Below are 18,231 nucleotides of genomic sequence, written 5' to 3'. Positions count from 1 at the left end.
TATCTGGGTCATGAAGATCTTTTTTGTTCAATTCTTCTGTGTAGTCTTGCCACCTCTTCTTAATATCTTCTGCTTCTGATAGGTTCATACCACTCTGTCCTGTATTGTGCCCATCTTTGCATGAAAAGTTTCCTTGGCATCTCTAATTTTCTTGAAGCAATCCCTAGTTTTTCCCATTCTATTGTTTTCCTCTCTTTCTTTGCATTGATCACTGAGGAAGACTTTCTTATCTCTCCTTGCTATTCTTTGGAACTCTGAATTCAAATGGGTATATCTTTCCTTTTCTCCTTTGGCTTTTACTTGTCTTCTTTTCATAGCTGTTTGTAAGGCCTCCTTAGACAATCATTTTGCCTTTTGTCACTTCTTTTTCTTGGGAATGGTCTTGATCACTGCCTCTTCTACAATGTCAAGAACCTTCATCCACAGTTCTTCAGGCACTCTATCAGATCTAATCCCTTGAATTTTTTGTCACTTTCACTCTATGATCATAAGAGGTTTGAGTCATACATGAATGGTTAGTGGTTTTCCCTACTTTCTTCAATTTAAATCTGAGTTTGGAAATATGGAGTTCATGATCAGAGCCACAGTCAGCTCCTGGTCTTTTTTTGCTGACTGTATAGAGCTTCTCCATCTTTGGCTATAAAGAATATAATCAATCTGATTTCGGTGTTGACCGTCTGGTGATGTCCATGTGCAGTCTTCTCTGGTGTTGTTGGAAGAGGGTACTTGCTATGACCAGTGTGTTCTCTTGGAAAAACTCTATTAGCTTCATTCTGTACTCCAAGGCCAAATTTGCCTGTTACTCCAGGTATTTTTTGACTTTCTACTTTTGCGTTCCAGTCCCCTATAGTGTTTTAAAAGGACATCTTTTTTGGGTGTTAGTTCTAGAAGGTCTTGTAGGTCTTAATAGAATCATTCAACTTCAGTTTCTACAGCTTTACTGATTGGGGCATAGACTTGGATTACTGTGATATTGAATTGTTTTGCTTGGAAGTGAGCAGAGATCATTCTCTCATTTTTGAGACTGCGCCCAAGTACTACATTTCAGACTCTTTTGTTGACTATGATGGCTACTTCATTTCTTCTAAGGAATTCTTTCCTACAGTAGTATATATAATGGTCCTCTGAGTTAAATTCACCCATTCCGTATTTTGCCTAAAAAAAAGATGGAGTCTTTTTTTTTAATCAGTGGAAAATTGGCTTACAATGTTGTGTTGGTTTCTGCCAGACAACATCGCAAATCAACCATAATTATATAAGATGGGCTTCCCTGATAGCAGTTGGTAAAGAATCTGCCTGCAATGCAGGAGACCCCAGTTCAATTCCTGGGTCAGGAAGATCCACTGGAGAAGGGATAGGCTGCCCACTCCAGTATTCTTGGGCTTCTCTTGTGGCTCAGCTGGTAAAGAATCTGCCTGCAATGCGGGAGACCTGGGTTTGATCCCTGGGTTGGAAAGATCTTCTGGAGAAGGGAAAGGCTACTCACTCCAGTATTCTGGTATGGAGAGTTCCAGGGACTGTATAGTCCATGGGGTCCCAAAGGGTCAGACACAACTGAGCAACTTTCACTTTTCACTTTTCTATACATATGTGTATGTGTGTGTGTGTGTGTGTGTGTGTGTATCACCTCCCTCTTGAACCACCCTCTCCTACCCCATCCCACTCCCACAGAAAGCCAGGCTGAATACAAAATTGTCATATTTAGATAGAGCCCTGTTTTATGTGTCCAGGGTATTTAGGTACTACTGAAGCTGAAGCTCCAATCCTTTGGCTATCTGATGCAAAGAGCTGACTCTGCAAAAATAGTACTGGACTTTAGGTACTATTACTACACTTAGGGAAGAAAGATAATCTAATGTTGACAGCTTGGCTTGTGACATTGTTTTTCCTAATTATGTGCCTGAGATTGAGAATAGCCTGGTCATTGCAAGGAGGCCTCTTGGTACCTCCAAATTTTCTAATACTATATCTTATCACTTTACCTCATGGACTTTCCCGTGGATAAAAAAGCTTCCTTTCAAACTTGATTTTCTGAAACAAATACCTTTTCAGGTCCTTTCACCTGGGGGTTATCTCTGTCCACCTCACACATTTCCTTCAGATAATCTCACATTTCCGGCCCTCACTTCCATGAGGTCTCTGTTCAGATGTTTGGCAGACTATCTGAACACTCCATAAAACATTATTGTTGTTGTTGTTGTTCACTCAGGCATGTGCAGCTCTTTGCAACCCCATGGACTGCAGCACACCAGGCTTCCCTGTACTTTACCATTTCTGGAAGTTTGCTCAAACTCATGTCCATTGAGTCAGGTGATGCCATCCAACCATCTCATTCTCTGTGGCCCTCTCCTCCTCCTGCCCTCAATGTTTCCCACCATCAGGGTTTTTTGCAGAGTCAGATCTTTGCATTAGATAGCTAAAGGATTGGAGCCTCAGATTCAGCATCAGTCCTTCCAATGAATATTCAGAGATGACTTCCTTTAGGATTGACTGGTTTGATCTTGCAGTCCAAGGGACTCTCAAGAGTCTTCTCCAACACCACAGTTCAAAAACATCAATTCTTTGGCCTTTAGCCTTCTTTATAGTCAAACTCTCACATCTGTACATGACTAGTGGAGAAACCACAGTTTTTTTTTTTTTAATTTTATTTTATTTTTAAACTTTACATAACTGTATTAGATTTGCCAAATATCAAAATGAATCCGCCACAGGTATACATAGTTTTGACTATAAGGAAACTTTGTCAGCAAAGTGATGTCTCTGCTTTTTGATATGCTATCTAAGTTTGTCATAGCTTTTCTTCCAAGGAGCAAGCATCCTTTAATTCCATGGTGCAGTCACGATCCACAGTGATTTTGGAGCCCAAGAAAATAAAGCATAATACCCCCATTAACTTTCTTCTTCATACTAGATCTCTTTCTTCATAGCAACTATCTCTCAGTACAGTATGCTCTTTATCTAGAAGTAGGTCAGTCCTCAATTTATATTCCCCCAAAACATGGCAGAATTTCTCATCTAAACTCCCCAATACATGTCCATTTGGGAAGGAGGCTGAATATGGGCCAGAAGTTGATACTCAGAGATGGCACAGGGGATCTCTTGAAGGAGAAATTTTCATACAAAAATTATGGATTTTAATTTTTGAATGCAAAATTGTAGAATTTCAACATTATTACAATGCCAAATTCAGATAAAACTAGTCATGTCGTTTTTTTGTTTGTTTGTTCATTTGTTTGTTTGTTTCCAGGCAGTCACCTCTACTACATGGAATTGGGGAATGATACAGAAATTTCAGAGTTTCTTCTTCTGGGGTTCTCACAGGAACCAGAACTGCAGGCCCTCATATTTGGACTTTTCCTCTCCATGTACCTGATCACCGTGTTTGGAAACCTGCTCATCATCCTGGCAGTCAGCTCAGACACCCACCTACACACCCCCATGTACTTCTTTCTCGCCAATCTGTCCTTTGTAGACATTTGTTTCACCTCTACCACCGTCCCAAAGATGTTGTGGAACATCCAGACCCAGAGCAAAGTTATAACCTATGAAGGCTGCATCACACAAATTTATTTTTTCCTACTGTCTGCAGTGTTGGACATCTTCCTCCTCACAGTGATGGCCTATGACCGCTTTGTGGCCATCTGTCACCCCCTGCACTACATGGTCATTATGAGCCCTCGGCTCTGCTTTCTGCTGGTTCTGGTGTCCTGGACCATCAGTGTCCTGAATTCCTTGTTACAAAGTTTAATTTTGTTACAGCTTTCTTTTTGCACTGTTGTGGAAATCCCTGACTTTTTTTGTGACCTCAGTCAGATAACCCAACTTGCCTGTTCTGACACCTTTCTTAATAATATGGTAATGTATCTTACAGTTGTACTTCTGGGTAGTGGTCCCCTGGCTGGTATCCTTTATTCTTACTCAAAGATAGTTTCCTGTATATGCAGAATCTCATCAGTTCAGGGGAAGTATAAAGCATTTTCCACCTGTGCCTCTCACCTCTCAGTCGTCTCCTTATTCTTTTGTACGAGCCTAGGAGTGTACCTTAGCTCTCCTGCTACCCACAGCTCACACTCAAGTGCAACAGCCTCGGTGATGTACACTGTGGTCACACCCATGCTGAACCCCTTTATCTACAGTCTGAGAAACAAAGACATAAAGGGGGCTCTGAAAAGATTATTTGTGATGGCAAGTCTAAAAAGGTCAGTTATTCTAGATTTGGAGAAGTGCCCAAGATTGCAGATCTCAAAGTCTCAGAGTAAGTAGCTGTGATTTTTTAAATCAGACTTTGGAAGTATGAGTTGCCCTGTTATTTATTTCCTAGAATTCTCATTTTTTTCCAACTACTCTACACAATTTAATTACTCTCTTAATTACTCTTCTCTGTCAGACATCCAACCATTTTTCTTTCCTTCCATTCTTTCTTCCTATTTTTCCTACTTCATTCCCAAGCTTTGATATCAAAAAGTTGGAAATTCTCATTTATCTCATGAAACTGCTTGGGTTTATTAAGAACAATTTCTTTTAAAATGACAAATACCATACCAGGTGATGCATCTTAGTTTTGCTAAAAGAATACTCATGAGTTACCACTTCATCAGAAAAAAAAAAAAAAAAAACTAAACTACAGAGTTCATTTTTATAACATTGTGGGAGAGGAAAAACCTGGAATACAATTTTTCACCTCTGGATCCATCATTCCCTTTTATGGCCTGAACTGGTGTTCCTGATAATGCAGACCTTAACATAACAGTCTATTTTATAAAAGGTCATTAGGTTTTATTCTCCTGAATAGGATTCTATTCTCTTATAAGACTCTATGTACACATTCCCTACCATAGTCATTAGCAAAGCTGATTATCAAATACAGATCTGTCAGTGTAGTCTACACAGAAACAGAAACTGAAATAAATTAATTGACTTAATATGATCTTCAGCCATATTATAACTTAGTCAGAGTCATATGATTTAATATGAATCAGAGATGTCATTATATATAATTAAACAAATTTTAAATGATACTTTGTATTATTACACATGCCATTTATTTTTAAGCTGTATGTATAGTCATTAAAGTATGGAATATCAGTGTAAATATATAAGATGATTGATGAACCTGTTTTTATTTTTTCTTATTGACTTATCTCACTCATCCTACTTAAAAATTTCAGGTGATGCCTACAGCTATCACTTTTTCCATTGTTCTAAATAAAACTTAGCATCTATTCTAAATGTTGTCAGAAACAAAATAAGCAGTTAATGGGCAGTATCATTCACTATTTATCTCACATACACAAAGCAATTCCTTCAACTATCATGATCAAAACTGAATCATAAGAATGTGCTTTCCTGTATAGATATAAGACCTAGGGTCAGCCTGTTTTGTACACAAACATGCATGTTCTTTCAAGCTCTCCTATCAGGAAAGGAACATCAGTGAAATCACTTTTTTTTTTTTTTTTTTTTACTTTACAATTTTGTATTGGTTTTGTCATACATCAACATGCATCTGCCACGGGTGTACATGTGTTCCCCATCCTGAACCCCTCTTCCACCTCCCTCCCTATACCATGCCTCTGGGTCATCCCAGTGCACCAGCCTCAAGCACTGAAGTCACTTTTTAATAGAGTTGTGTGGGGGAAAAAAGTTGGATGAGAGTAATTGAAAATGCCATTTGCAAATGTTAGAACACAGTGAAATATAACAAGCAATAGATTATTATCTTTGCTCTAAATATCGTTCTACTGATGATTATATTTGTTAGCAGACTGAGTAACCATCCATCATAAAATAAAATATTAAAACATAATGTATTTATTATCAAATGGGATGATATGGTTTGGAGTTGTTCCAAGTTATACTAGATTTCTTGTGAGTCTGTAATTAGCTGCCAGTCTCTGTAATTAGCTTTCAGTCTCTATATAGTTGGAGAAGGATATGGCAACCCACTCCAGTATTCTTGCCTGGAGAATCCCAGGGGCAGAGGAGCCTGGTGGGCTGCCATCAATGGGGTTGCACAGAATCAGACACAACTGAAGGAACTTAGTAGCAGCAGCAGCAACAGCTCTATACAGTACTTCTAAGGCTCACCCATGATCCTGTCCCTGGGTGTAGTGCTCATCTTTCTAAAACCAAACTATGGACAGTTCATCCATTTCTATATCTAGGTTAACATAGTTTACAGAAAAAAATGAGTTTGTCATAAGTAAGTTGTCTTAAATGAGATTGAGGACCAAAGAATTGATGCTTTTGAACTGTGGTACTGGAGAAGACTCTTGAGAGTCCCTTGGACTGCAAGGAGATCAAACCAGTCCATCCTAAAGAAAATCAGCCCTGAATATTCATGGCAGGACTGATGCTGAAGGTCCAATACTTTGGTCACCTGATGTGAAGAGCTGACTCATTGGAAAAACCCCTGATGCTGGGAAAGATTGAGGGCAGGAGGAGAAGAGGTCAATAGAGGATGAAGTGGTTGGATGGCATCACTGACTCAGTGATGGGAGTCCGACTCTTTGTAACACCCACGGACTATAGCCTGCTAGGCTTCTCTGTCCATGGGATTCTCCAGTCAAGAATACTGGAGTGTGTTGCCATGCTGTCCTCCAGGGAATCTTCCTGGCTCAGGGATTGAACCCAGTGTCTCTTGTGTCTCCTGCATTGACAGCGGGTTCTTTACCACTAGTGACATGTGGGAGTGAAAGTGAAAGTTGCTCAGTGTGTCCGACTCTTTGAGACCCTGTGGACTGTAGGCAGCCAGGATCCCCTATCCATGGGAATTCTGCAGGTCAGAATACTGGGCTGTGTATCCATTCCACTCTCCAGGGGATCTTCCCAACCAGGGAATGAATCCAGGTCTCCCGCATTGCAGGCGGATTCTTTACCTTTTTAACCACCAAGGAAACCAGTGCCACCTGGGAATCCCATTGAACAGGGAAAGGAAAGAAAATTTCATATGACTCCCATCTCCTCTATCCCAAGTCTGAACATCCCAGTGAGAAGAGAGACACCTCAAAGTGGGGAAAGAAGAGTGAAGTGAACATCAGTACTTATAATCTGGAGTAACAAGAGGAATACGTGCCCAACAAACAGATATAGGGAGCAAAAGTCTTCATAGTTGCAAATTCAGGGCTTAATGGGACACCATTGTTTCTTTGGGGTGTTCAAAGCATGACTCAGAGACCGGCATTTCACTCCTTCCTGCCATCTTGCCAGGGGAAAGATTTCAACCTCGACCATCAAACCATCCAGGGGGAATTTGTGATTCCTCCTGGAGACTGTCCTCTCAGAGATCACAATCCTTGAGTCTGAAAGCCCCATAGACACTGTAGGAGTGAATCAGAGAGAAGGAAAACCAAGAATGTTTACCTGAGCCAATCCTTCCTAAACTATGGCCTCCAATTCACTGTGATTGATTGTTTGTTTCCCTCATTAATTAATTAATTTATTTATGATGGCTAAGAAAGAAGTGAATACTGTACTCAGCAAAGCAAGGTCAATGTTGAAAATTAAATTGAAATGCATGTTAAGTCACTTCAGTCGTGTCTGACTCTTTTGACCCTGAAGAATGTAGCCCACCAGACTCCTCTGTCCAAGAGAATGCTGGAGTGGGTTACCATGCCCTCCCCAGGGGATCTTCCCGACCCAAGTATCGAACCTGCATCTCTTACAACTGCTGCATTGGCAGGAGGGTTTTTTTTTTGTTTTTTGTTTTTTGTTTTTTGTTTTTTGTTTTTACCACTAGTGCCACCTTGGAAGCCCAATTAGAAGATAGAATGGGGGATGTAAAGTGCTTCTGGTAAAAGTGGAAAATAAGTCCAAGGATCTTCATAATTAACTGGAGTAGAGAAATATCCTTATTAGGAGAGGAGGGAATACACAGTGAAGTGATGGCATTCTTTTTATTTTAAAAGATGGTGCATAACTGACTGTATATTAATGAGAAACACAGACCAAAGAATTCTTGAAAGTATTCTCTTGCAATAGCATTTCATTAAATATATTTCTCATGGTATCCTCTCAGTGTGGGTATTCACATGAAAGAAAATTATATACTATATCAAAGCAGACATGGTAATGACCTTTACTTTCAAATTATTTCATTATCTGTGAAGGTGAATATATTTGTGAGTTTGTTAGATATGTACTTTCTCCATCATAAATTGTCTATGGGAGTCCTTTCCTTTTGTATAATACTAGTATTTCTACAGCCATTTTCCTTCACATTCATTTAAAGAAGCAAAAAGGGCTTTTAGTTTTGTTGTTGTTGTTGTTGTTTTAACCAACTAGCTGTTTTACATTTGGTTCATTTATGCATGTATAGACTTTTTGTTGAAGAGGTAAATACTAATTTTCTAGAGTTATTGGGAAACATCCCCTCACAAGTCAATGTTTTGAAACTCCATGGGACCTAATAAACACAGGTTATCATTCTCAGATTTGGAGAAAACATTAGATCAAGGTTGAGATTAGGTGTAATGAGGTGAGACTCCTGGAAGGCAAGAGAGTTCATGGAGAACTAAGAATAGACTGGAGTCACCTGATTTCTACTAATCTGGTCTCTTGGGAACAGAGACTCAATAGGAATCATTTTCTTTGTGTTCAGATCAGCGTCCCACAGGGAAATTATTAACTCCGAAGTTGGGGCAACAATGGAAACGGTGCCTAAGGAGCAGCCTAGGGAGCTATAACTATCTCCTCTGCTGTAATTCCTTAGTGCATGCATTCCTGGTGCTGGAGAGTTGCTTTTAGAGTCTTATCATAGCTCAGGAACCAATGCTTTGCTCCTTCCTGTTGGCTTGTCTGGAAACAGAGCTTCTGTCTCCATTGCTGATCATCCAGACAGCAATTCAGACATCCATACAGATTTTTCTCTTAGAGACATTATCCAGGTACATCTGAGAACTCAATAAGTAGGTGAAGAAAAAAGGTTCAGAGAGAAATGAACCTGACTTTTACCTAAGCTCACATAAGAACCAGACCACTCTAGCCCTGAGACAAGAGATTGTCATGTGTCTATGCTAGAGAGACTAATTAACCTATAATTAATTCATTTAATGTAGTAAAAAGAGAAGTGTCTTCTGAACTTAGAAATACAAGGAGTATCATTGCAGCTAACTCATGGAATAGAAAGTTCAGCTGAGTGAGAATGAAGAAGGAATTCGAGGCATAGTGTAGTTCCAGTAAAATTAGACCATGGATGAGGATATTTACAGTTAAGGGGAGTTGTATTATAGAATATTAGGTTCAGAGTCTTGTACAGTGAACTAAAGGCATTTTTTAAGTGCTTAAGATGGGATGTATTTGAGCATTTGTTTACTAGAAAGACTCATTTTTTGATTAGATAGTTTGTTTTTATGATATTGAGCCACACAAACTGTTATTAAATTTTGGAGACTAATCCTTTGTTGATTGCATATTCTTTAAATATTTTCATGTTTTGCATCTTTTATTTTCATGTTTGTCCATGTATCATGTTTATGTTTGAGTATGTTTGTGTGTTGATTAGAAACAGACTAAGGGAGGTGGATATTTGTTTGCACAGATGTTCCTCATGTTGGATATCCATATGGATAACAAATTGTACCTAATATGAAAAAGAGTTATGCTAACAAGCTCTACTTTACAACTATTTCATTACTGAGAGGTGGGGAAGCAACAGTGACACTTGAAACGTTGGGGAAAAAATCAAGTTCGTCTCATTGGCAGTGATAACCATTCATTTGTTAACAGGAAGGAACTATTCTATTTACTTATTGAATAAATCTGTTGAGCACCTCCAGACAGTGTGCACTACTTTCTTACCACGTAAAAGAGAACGTTAGCATTTATAATGGTTCCATTAACCACCCCCATGACAAAAAAAAAAAAAAAAAAAACCAATATGTGGTACATCCAAGAATCAAAACTCAGTTTTCAAGTGCCCAGAGTCTTTTCATATGGTATCATTTTAAAAAGTATTTCACCATTTCAATTTTTTTAATGTGCAATGGTTATTGTACCTTGTATATTTTCTATTTTAAATTGAGAATTTATTTCCTACGACCATTACTCTAATGGAATGTTTAATCAGTAAAGGGTCATAACATTGTAAAATGTTGTTTGTTTCTCTGGAGATTAAATTGTGCATATGTTCTTCCTGATTTATTAGGTATTCTGGGCATTGATGAGATATAACTGGGGTTCGAATATTGCCAGAACCAATAAAAAATTTTTTTCTCATCACAATTTCTCAGGAACCACGTGAGTATTCTAGATCTTTTCACCTACTGATGTGTAGCTCTCTCCTCTGTTTTTAAATTGACTTTTATGTTTTCTTTAATACAGGACACAAAATGGTCATACAAATATGGATCTCCATGTTTAAATATCCATGAGAGGCTTACCAACTGGAATTTGGATATTGTTTCTGCATTCTTTTATTTACTGAGGTAACATTGGTTTAAAACGTTGCATAAGTTTCATGTGAATATTATATTTTGACTTCTACTACAGTGTGCTGTAGTTCATTTTCCATCCTTCACTACACAGTTCCCCCAAAGCTCCCTGCGACAACTACTGTGTTCTCTGTATCTAAGTGTTTGTTAGAGTTATTTCCTTCCATCATGCCTCCTAGTTTAGATGACATTTGTCAAAAATGGTGACTTATTTTGACTGAATAGTATTCCATGGTAGACACCTACCACATCTTCTTTATCCATTCATCTATAAATGGCTGCTTCCGTATTTTAGTTGTTTTCAATAATACTGCAATGAACACTGGTGTGCATACCTCTTTTCAAATTAGTGGAAATTTTGGGCAGTGTGGGTAAAATATTCAGAAGTGGAATTTTTGGATGATATGTCAGTTTTATTTTTAAATTTTGAGGAATTTCCACACTGTTTTTCAATACTGGCACCACCAATTTATATTCCTACCAACAGTGCATAAGGGTTACCTATGGTCTTCATCCTCTTTAACACATTATTTCTAGACTTTTTTTAATTTATTTATTTTAATTGGAGGCTAATTACTTTACAATATTGTATTGGTTTTGCCATACATCAACATGAATCCGCCACAGGTGTACACGTGTTCCCAATCCTGAACCCCCCTCCCATCTCCCTCCCCATACCATCCTTCTGGGTCATCCCAGTGTACCAGCCCCAAGTATCCTGTATCCTGCATCGAATCTGGACTGGAGATTCATTTCTTATATGATATTGTACATGTTTCAATGCCATTCTCCCAAATCATCCCCCTCTCTCCCTCTCCCAGAGTCCAAAAGGCTGTTCTATACATCTGTGGTAATAGTCCTCCTAATGTGCCACAGGTGATACCTCATTTTGGTTTTTCTTTGCATTTCACTAAAAATTAGTGAGGTTGGACATCTTTTCCTGTGCCTGATGGGCATTTGTATGTCTTCTTTGGAGAAGTCTATTCAGCTCTTCTTCCCACTTTTGAATTAGGTTGTTTGTAGTTTGATTGCTGACTTATATGAGTTATTTATAAATATTGGATATGAACCCCTTATCTGATACATTATTGGTGAAGATCATCTCCCATTTAGTAGGTTGCCCTTTCATTTTATTAATGGTTTGCCTTGCTGAGCAGATCTTTAATTAATGTAATCCCATTAGATTATTCTTTTCTGCCTTAGCATAAGTATCTAACAATATATTGCAAAATAGTGTATTGCCTTTGTCTTCTAGAAGTTTTATGATTTCTCAGGTTTTGCATTCATTAGTTTAACCCATTTTGAGTTGATTTTTTGTTGTTGTTGTTAGGAGTTAAATTTTTATTTTCTTGTTGCAATTGTAAGTGTGTTTGTATTTGAGGTTTTTTTTTTTTCCTGCTAGTTCATCATTATTGCTTATAGACATTGCAGTTTTTTATATTGATTTTATACCTATAACTTCATAGTATTCATTTGTTATTTCTAATAGTATTTGGTGGGATCTTTAGAGTTTCCTACACAAAAATTTATGTCATCTGCAATTTATGATAGATTTACTTCCTTTCCAATTCCAAAAAATAAATGTCTTTTATTTTCTTGCCTCATTACACTGGCTAGGATTCCAATACTATACTGAGTAAGACTAGGAAGAGTGGGTACCTTTGTCATCTTTCTAATCTTAGAGAGATAGCATCTAGTTTTTCAACTTTGATTATGATGTTAGCAGTGAGTTTGTCATATATGGTTTTTATTATGTTGAGATAAATTCCCTCAATACCCACTTTATTGAGAATTTATATGGTTAAAGTTTTTATGAATCTTTTGAACTCTCTTTCAACATCAGCATCTTTTTCTGGATCTACTGAACTAATCATACGATATTTATTCTTCACTATGTTATTGCTATTTTCCATGTTAATTTACAGATGTTAAAACATCCTTGCATTCCAGAAACATAAACCACTTGACAACACTTTTTTATGGTGTGTGGTCCTTTTAAGAACTGTTGTATTCTTTTGTTAATATTTTGTTGAGGCTTTTTGCTCTATGTCCTTCAGATCTATTGCACTGTATTTTTTTGCTCTCGTTGTTCTAGTTTGGTTTGAGAATCAGGGTAAATTTGGTCTCATGAAATTATTAAGGATGGTTTTCTCTCTTTTACTTTTTCACAGAGTTTGGGGAGGATAGGTAGTGTTTCAAAGAATTCACCCCTGAAGCTGTCTGGTCCAGAACCTTTGATTTGGGGGAGATTTTTTGTTACTGTTTTAATATCTGTACTTTTTAAAATTTAATTAATTTATGTATTTTACTTTACAATATTGTATTGGTTTTGCCATACATTGACTTGAATATCTGTACTAAATGATAGGTCTGTTCAAATGTTCTATCCTTTTATGATTCAGTCATGAAATGTCATATAATTCTAAGATTCTGTTCATGTTTTCTAGGTTGTCCAATTTGTTGACTTATAGCTATTCATAATCTTTTGTATTTCTCATGTATTCACTGCTATTTCTCCTTTTTCATTTCTTATTTTATTAATCAAAAACTTCTGCCTCTCTATTTTTTTAGTGAATTTAATACAGTTTTGCCAATTTTGTTTGTCTTTTCAAAGAATCAGCTGTTAGTAAGACTAATCATTCCTATTTTTATAGTCTTTATTTCATTAATTTCTTCTCTGATTTTTATTATTTCATTCTTTCTATTGAATTTGAGCTGTGTCTTCTTCTTTTCCTACTTCCTTTAGATATAAAATTAGATTGTTTGTTGAGAGCATTCTTGTATCTTGAGGTAGGTCTGTGTTCTTATAAATTTCCCTCTCATTCTTTTGCTCATCTCAGAGATTTAGATATGCCACGTTTTCATTTTTATTTGTCTTCAGATATTTTTCTTAATGACTCCTTTGATTTCTCAATTGACCAATAGTTGTTCAGTAGCATGTTGTTTAGCCTGCATATATTCTTGATTTTTTGCAGTTCTCTTCTATAGTCGATTTGTAGTTTCATACCATTGTAATCAGAAAATGACTCATGAAATTTCAGTCTTCTGAATTTATTAAGACTATTGTTTACCAACATATGGGAAACAGTACTCTTGAGAAAGTTCCATGTGCACTTGAGAAGAATGTATATTCTGCTGCATTTGGATGGAATGTTCTGTACAAATCTATCATGTCCATCTGGCCTAATGAAAACATAAAGCTGTTGTTTCTTGTTGATTTTCTGTCTCAATGAGCTATGCAATGATGTAAAAGGAGTGTCAAAGTCCTTCTCTATTATTGTGCTACTGCCAATTTCTCCATTTAGGTCTCTTCATACTTGCTTTACATATGTCAGTTCCTCTATTTTAGATGGATATATCTTAACAACATTTAGTATAACTTTATCTTCTCCATTTTTAAGGTCTTTCTGAACTCTCAGTTTGAAAAAAAAGCACCCTCATCCACTGTCTTTACACTTTTTTATATTATTCATAGAATCTGTCACCATGTGGCATGATATAAGATATTTATATGCTTATATTCTTTACCATTATTTTTTAGCTTTTCTTTCTCAGAATTTTAAACCTAGAAAATGGCTAGTATTCAGCATATATTTCTCAAATGGATAAAAATACTTCTCATTAAAACTGTGTAATGCATTTTCCCTTGAGAGAAAATCTGAAAGCTTTCTCCACATCATAATCTAACTGGCACTACCTTAACAATTTAGATCTGTTTTTTCCACTTAGGTCAGTATTATGCCTCTCTCTCTAACAGAATTCCTAGTCAGAGATGTTACAAAACATCCTTTAAATGTGAGGATTCATTAAAAATACAGATGAAAATATGGATGAATAGGTAGATAGGTAGGTAGAGATAGATATAGAGGTAATTGTAGCATTTTCAAATGAATAATGCCCATTTGGGTAAAAATGATTCACACAATTTTTTTTTTTTCATTCCTAGTCATCAACACCACAACATGATACCAGGAAATGATACACAAAATTCAGAATTTCTTCTTCAGGGATTATCAATGAAAGCAGAGCTACAGCCCCTTATATTTGGGCTTTTCCTCTTAATGTACCTGATCACTGGGTTTGGAAACCTGCTCATCATCCTGGCTGTCAGTTCAGACTCCCACCTCCACACCCCCATGTACTTCTTCCTCTCCAACCTGTCCTTTGTAGACATCTGCTTCACCACCACAACAATCCTAAAGATGTTAATTAATATACAGAGCCAGAGAAAAGCTATATCCTATGAAGGCTGCATCAGTCAGATGTATTTTTACATGCTCTTTGCAGTGTTGGATGATTTTCTTCTGACCGTGATGGCCTATGACCGGTATGTGGCCATCTGCCACCCCCTGCACTACACAGTCATCATGAGCCCTCGACTCTGTGGACTTTTGGTTCTGCTATCCTGGATCATTAGTACCCTGCTTTCCTTGTTAGAAACCTTACTTGTGTTACGGCTGTCTTTCTGTACAGATTTGGAAATCCCTCACTTTTTCTGTGAAATCAAGCACATTGTCCAACTTGCCTGTGATGATACGCTTCTTAATGATACCATTATGTATTTTACAGCAGTGCTGTTGGGTGGTGGTCCCCTGGCTGGTATCCTTTACTCTTACTCTAAGATAATGTTCTCCGTACATGGAATCTCATCACCTCAGGGGAAATATAAAGCAGTCTCCATCTGTGCATCTCACCTCTCAGTTGTCTCCTTATATTATTGTTCAAGCCTAGGAGTGTACCTTAGCTCTGCTACTGCTCCCCACAACTCTCATTCAAGTGCAACAGCCTCTGTGATGTACACCGTGGTCACACCCATGCTGAACCCCTTCATCTACAGTCTCAGAAACAAAGACATAAAAAGAGCTCTGAAAAGAGTCATTCACATGGTAGTTATAAACAGGGAAATTGTTCTGGGTCTGAAGAAGCATCCTTGAAGAAGACCTCAAGCTTTGGAACAAAAACTCCTATTCTTTGATTAGATTATGGATGTTGAGCTTGCTTTTTCTATTTATTTCCTGGAATTTCTGTTTCTTTGATTTTTACACTTTAAATAAATTGTGCACTCACTTTTTGAAGCTTTTTGCTCTCTCTGATGAAAAGACAGTTATCCCCATTATCCACTTTCCTATTTTCAAAAGGTTTTTCCTAGCCTAAGAGCAGAAACACTTTGAAAGTCTGGTTAATTTCATGGTGCTACATGGATTACTTATGAATAATTTCATCTCAGATGATATATGTACATGCATGCGTGCTCAGTTGCTTCAGCTGTGTCCCACTCTTTGTGACCCCGTGTACCACAACCATGGATTCTCCAGGTGAATATACTGGAGTGGGTTGCCCTGCCCTCCACCAGGGGATCTTCCCAACCCAGGCATTGAACCCACGTCTCCTGCATTGCAGGCAGCTTCTTTACCACTGAGCCATTGGGGAAGCCCCATGACATATGTATTATCTCAAATATTTTCAAAAGAACCACAAATACTGGAAAATGGATAACAAAGTGTCAATAAGCATATATTTATCACTAATATTTTAAATGCCAATGAGCTAAATGTTTCAATTAAAGACATAGGGTGGCTTATTGAGTTAAAAAAACAAAACAAAACACAAGACTCTTCTATCTTCTCTATGCTGTTTGTAAGAAACTCACTTCAGAGCTAAAGAACCACAAAGAATGATAGTAAAAGGATGGAAAAGATATTTCATGCATATGGAAAGTAAAAGAAATAGGAGATATGGAGAACATTATCTTAGGGGGAAAAAAATAGACTTTAAAACAAAGGCCAAAACTTTGTGTTTGTGCTTGGCTGAGGAGCCAATGAGGCCAAGCTACTATCTGTGGGATTATGACTGAATGCCTCTAAGTCAGAATCCCGCCCAGGCTGAAGGATTCGGCAGTGCCACAGGAGCCTCAGATAGCCAGTCCCCTGCCGTCTCCACCGACGCGCCACTGCCCACGAGCCTTGGGGCGTGGCATGGCATGCCCTGCCCTGCGAACGGACTGGGGTCTAGTGCAGATTACCCTTTGTCCTGGGACATGGGTAGCTGCCCCTGCCTGTCACGCACCGCACATTCATGCGGAACCTGATGCTAAACCATTCCTAGTCAACCTGCTTCTGCATGGAGGTTTCCTTTGTAGCTGAGCAGCTCCCTCCCTGCGATCTACTTTTGACACAAGGGTTTGTAAGGGGTTGGGGGAGTAGAAATTTAAACAGATAAAAGAAAAAAAGCCAAAACTAAATATAAATACATTATATAATATTAAAGTCATCAATACAAGAAGAGTGCATAATAGTTGCTAACATATAGGTGTTTAGTACGGGCTTCCCATGTGGTGCTAGTGGTAAAGAACCTGACTGCCAGTGCAGGAGATGTAAGAGTCATGGATCTGATCCCTGGGTTGGGGAAATTCCCTGGAGGAACGCACGGCTACCCATTCCAGTATTCTTGCCTGGAGAACCCCATGGACAGAGAAGCCTGGCAGGCTACAGTCCATAGGGTCACACAGTGTTGGACACTACTGAAGTGACCTAGCACAACCCACACACATGTAACATAATATAGGAACACCTGGAAAAGACCCCAATGATGGGAAAGACTGAGGGAAGGAAGAGAAGGGAGCAACAGAGGATGAGATGGTTGGATGGCATCACTGGCTCAATGGACATGAGTTTGAGCAAACTCCAGGAGACAGTGGAGGACAGGGAAGTCTGATAAGCATGCTTCAGTCCATGAGGTGGCAAAGAGTTGGACACAATGCACTGACTGAACAACAACAGTGGGAAGTTGCTGTTGAGCACAGGGAGCTCAGCTGGCTGCTCTATGAAGACTTATAGGGGAGAGGATAAGAAGGAGACTCAAGAGGAAGGAACGTATATATACTTACGGCTGTCACATGGCAGAAGCTAATACAATTTAGTTTCGATACAACAATACAATACAGAAACTACAATGTAAAGTAATTATATTCCAATTAAAATTTTGTTTAAAAAGACAATCATGGTCAATCTTAATATATTGAGGTCAGCTGGTTAACAACTTCCCTCTATCTACCAACTCAATCCCCCTCCTTATATAAAATAATATATTCTAAGGTTCTGTGGATTAGGATGTGGCCATTCTTTGGTGGCCCTTATTCTGATTATTAAAAAGTATCTTTCAGAAGTATAGTATTCGGAGTCACTTAAGTGCCCTTATATAAAAGAAACAAAGCCAAAATTTATCATGGCCTCTGGAATGAGTAAATATCATTCTTTCAAAATTACATGCAAAGGCCTTTTTTGGGTGCAAAAGGCTTAAAACTATCTACTCTAGACTCTAACAAAGGATCAAAGACTTACTACCCAAAGAATGGTCCACAGACCAAATCCTGAATGCATTATCATCACCCAGAAGTTTGTTAGAAATTCAGCATCTCAGGGCCAACCAGAACCTACTGAGTCAGAATGTGCATTATAACTGCAATCATAGGGGATTCTTATGTACAGTGAGTTTGGAGAAGCATTGGACTAGAATAGGTATTCTCATCTTCTCCCTGTTAACCTTGGGGCATAATAATTATTTGTTTTCTGTTCTATCCCACACATTGTGGGTGTTAGCAGCACTTTTTCAGATATCACCAAATATCCCAAGGGGCAAAATGATCTCTGGTTGGAAACCAGTGGCCCACAGGGAACTGGGAATATCCTGACAGAATTCCAATCAAGGTTCCCATCCCTCACTCAATTTATATCTTGGGTAAGTCACTAAATTCCTCCAAGTCCAATTTCTTCACTGGAGTACATACAGTACAACATCATAG

The 18,231-nt window shown here is 38.1% G+C and overlaps 1 protein-coding gene and 1 pseudogene across 1 annotated transcript; both read left to right on the top strand.

The window, feature by feature from the left end:
• Positions 1 to 3,145: 3,145 nt before the first annotated feature.
• On the top strand, positions 3,146 to 4,263 carry LOC123335172 (annotated as a pseudogene).
• Positions 4,264 to 14,317: 10,054 nt separating this feature from the next.
• Positions 14,318 to 15,364, top strand: LOC102408982 (olfactory receptor 7A17-like). The gene has a single exon (XM_025294158.3). The coding sequence runs from the start codon at positions 14,318 to 14,320 to the stop codon at positions 15,362 to 15,364; it is 1,047 nt and encodes a 348-aa protein (XP_025149943.3).
• Positions 15,365 to 18,231: the final 2,867 nt, after the last annotated feature.

Source organism: Bubalus bubalis, chromosome 9, assembly GCF_019923935.1.
Source record: "Bubalus bubalis isolate 160015118507 breed Murrah chromosome 9, NDDB_SH_1, whole genome shotgun sequence".
Classification (NCBI taxonomy): Eukaryota; Metazoa; Chordata; class Mammalia; order Artiodactyla; family Bovidae; genus Bubalus; species Bubalus bubalis.
The sequence above is the reverse complement of the archived record's forward strand: the minus strand, read 5'-3'. Positions and strand labels throughout refer to the sequence as shown.

Bases quoted from the DNA above. Each gene is read 5' to 3' on its own strand.
- LOC102408982 (XM_025294158.3), top strand. From the start codon at position 14,318: ATGAATAATGCCCATTTGGGTAAAAATGATTCACACAATTTTTTTTTT.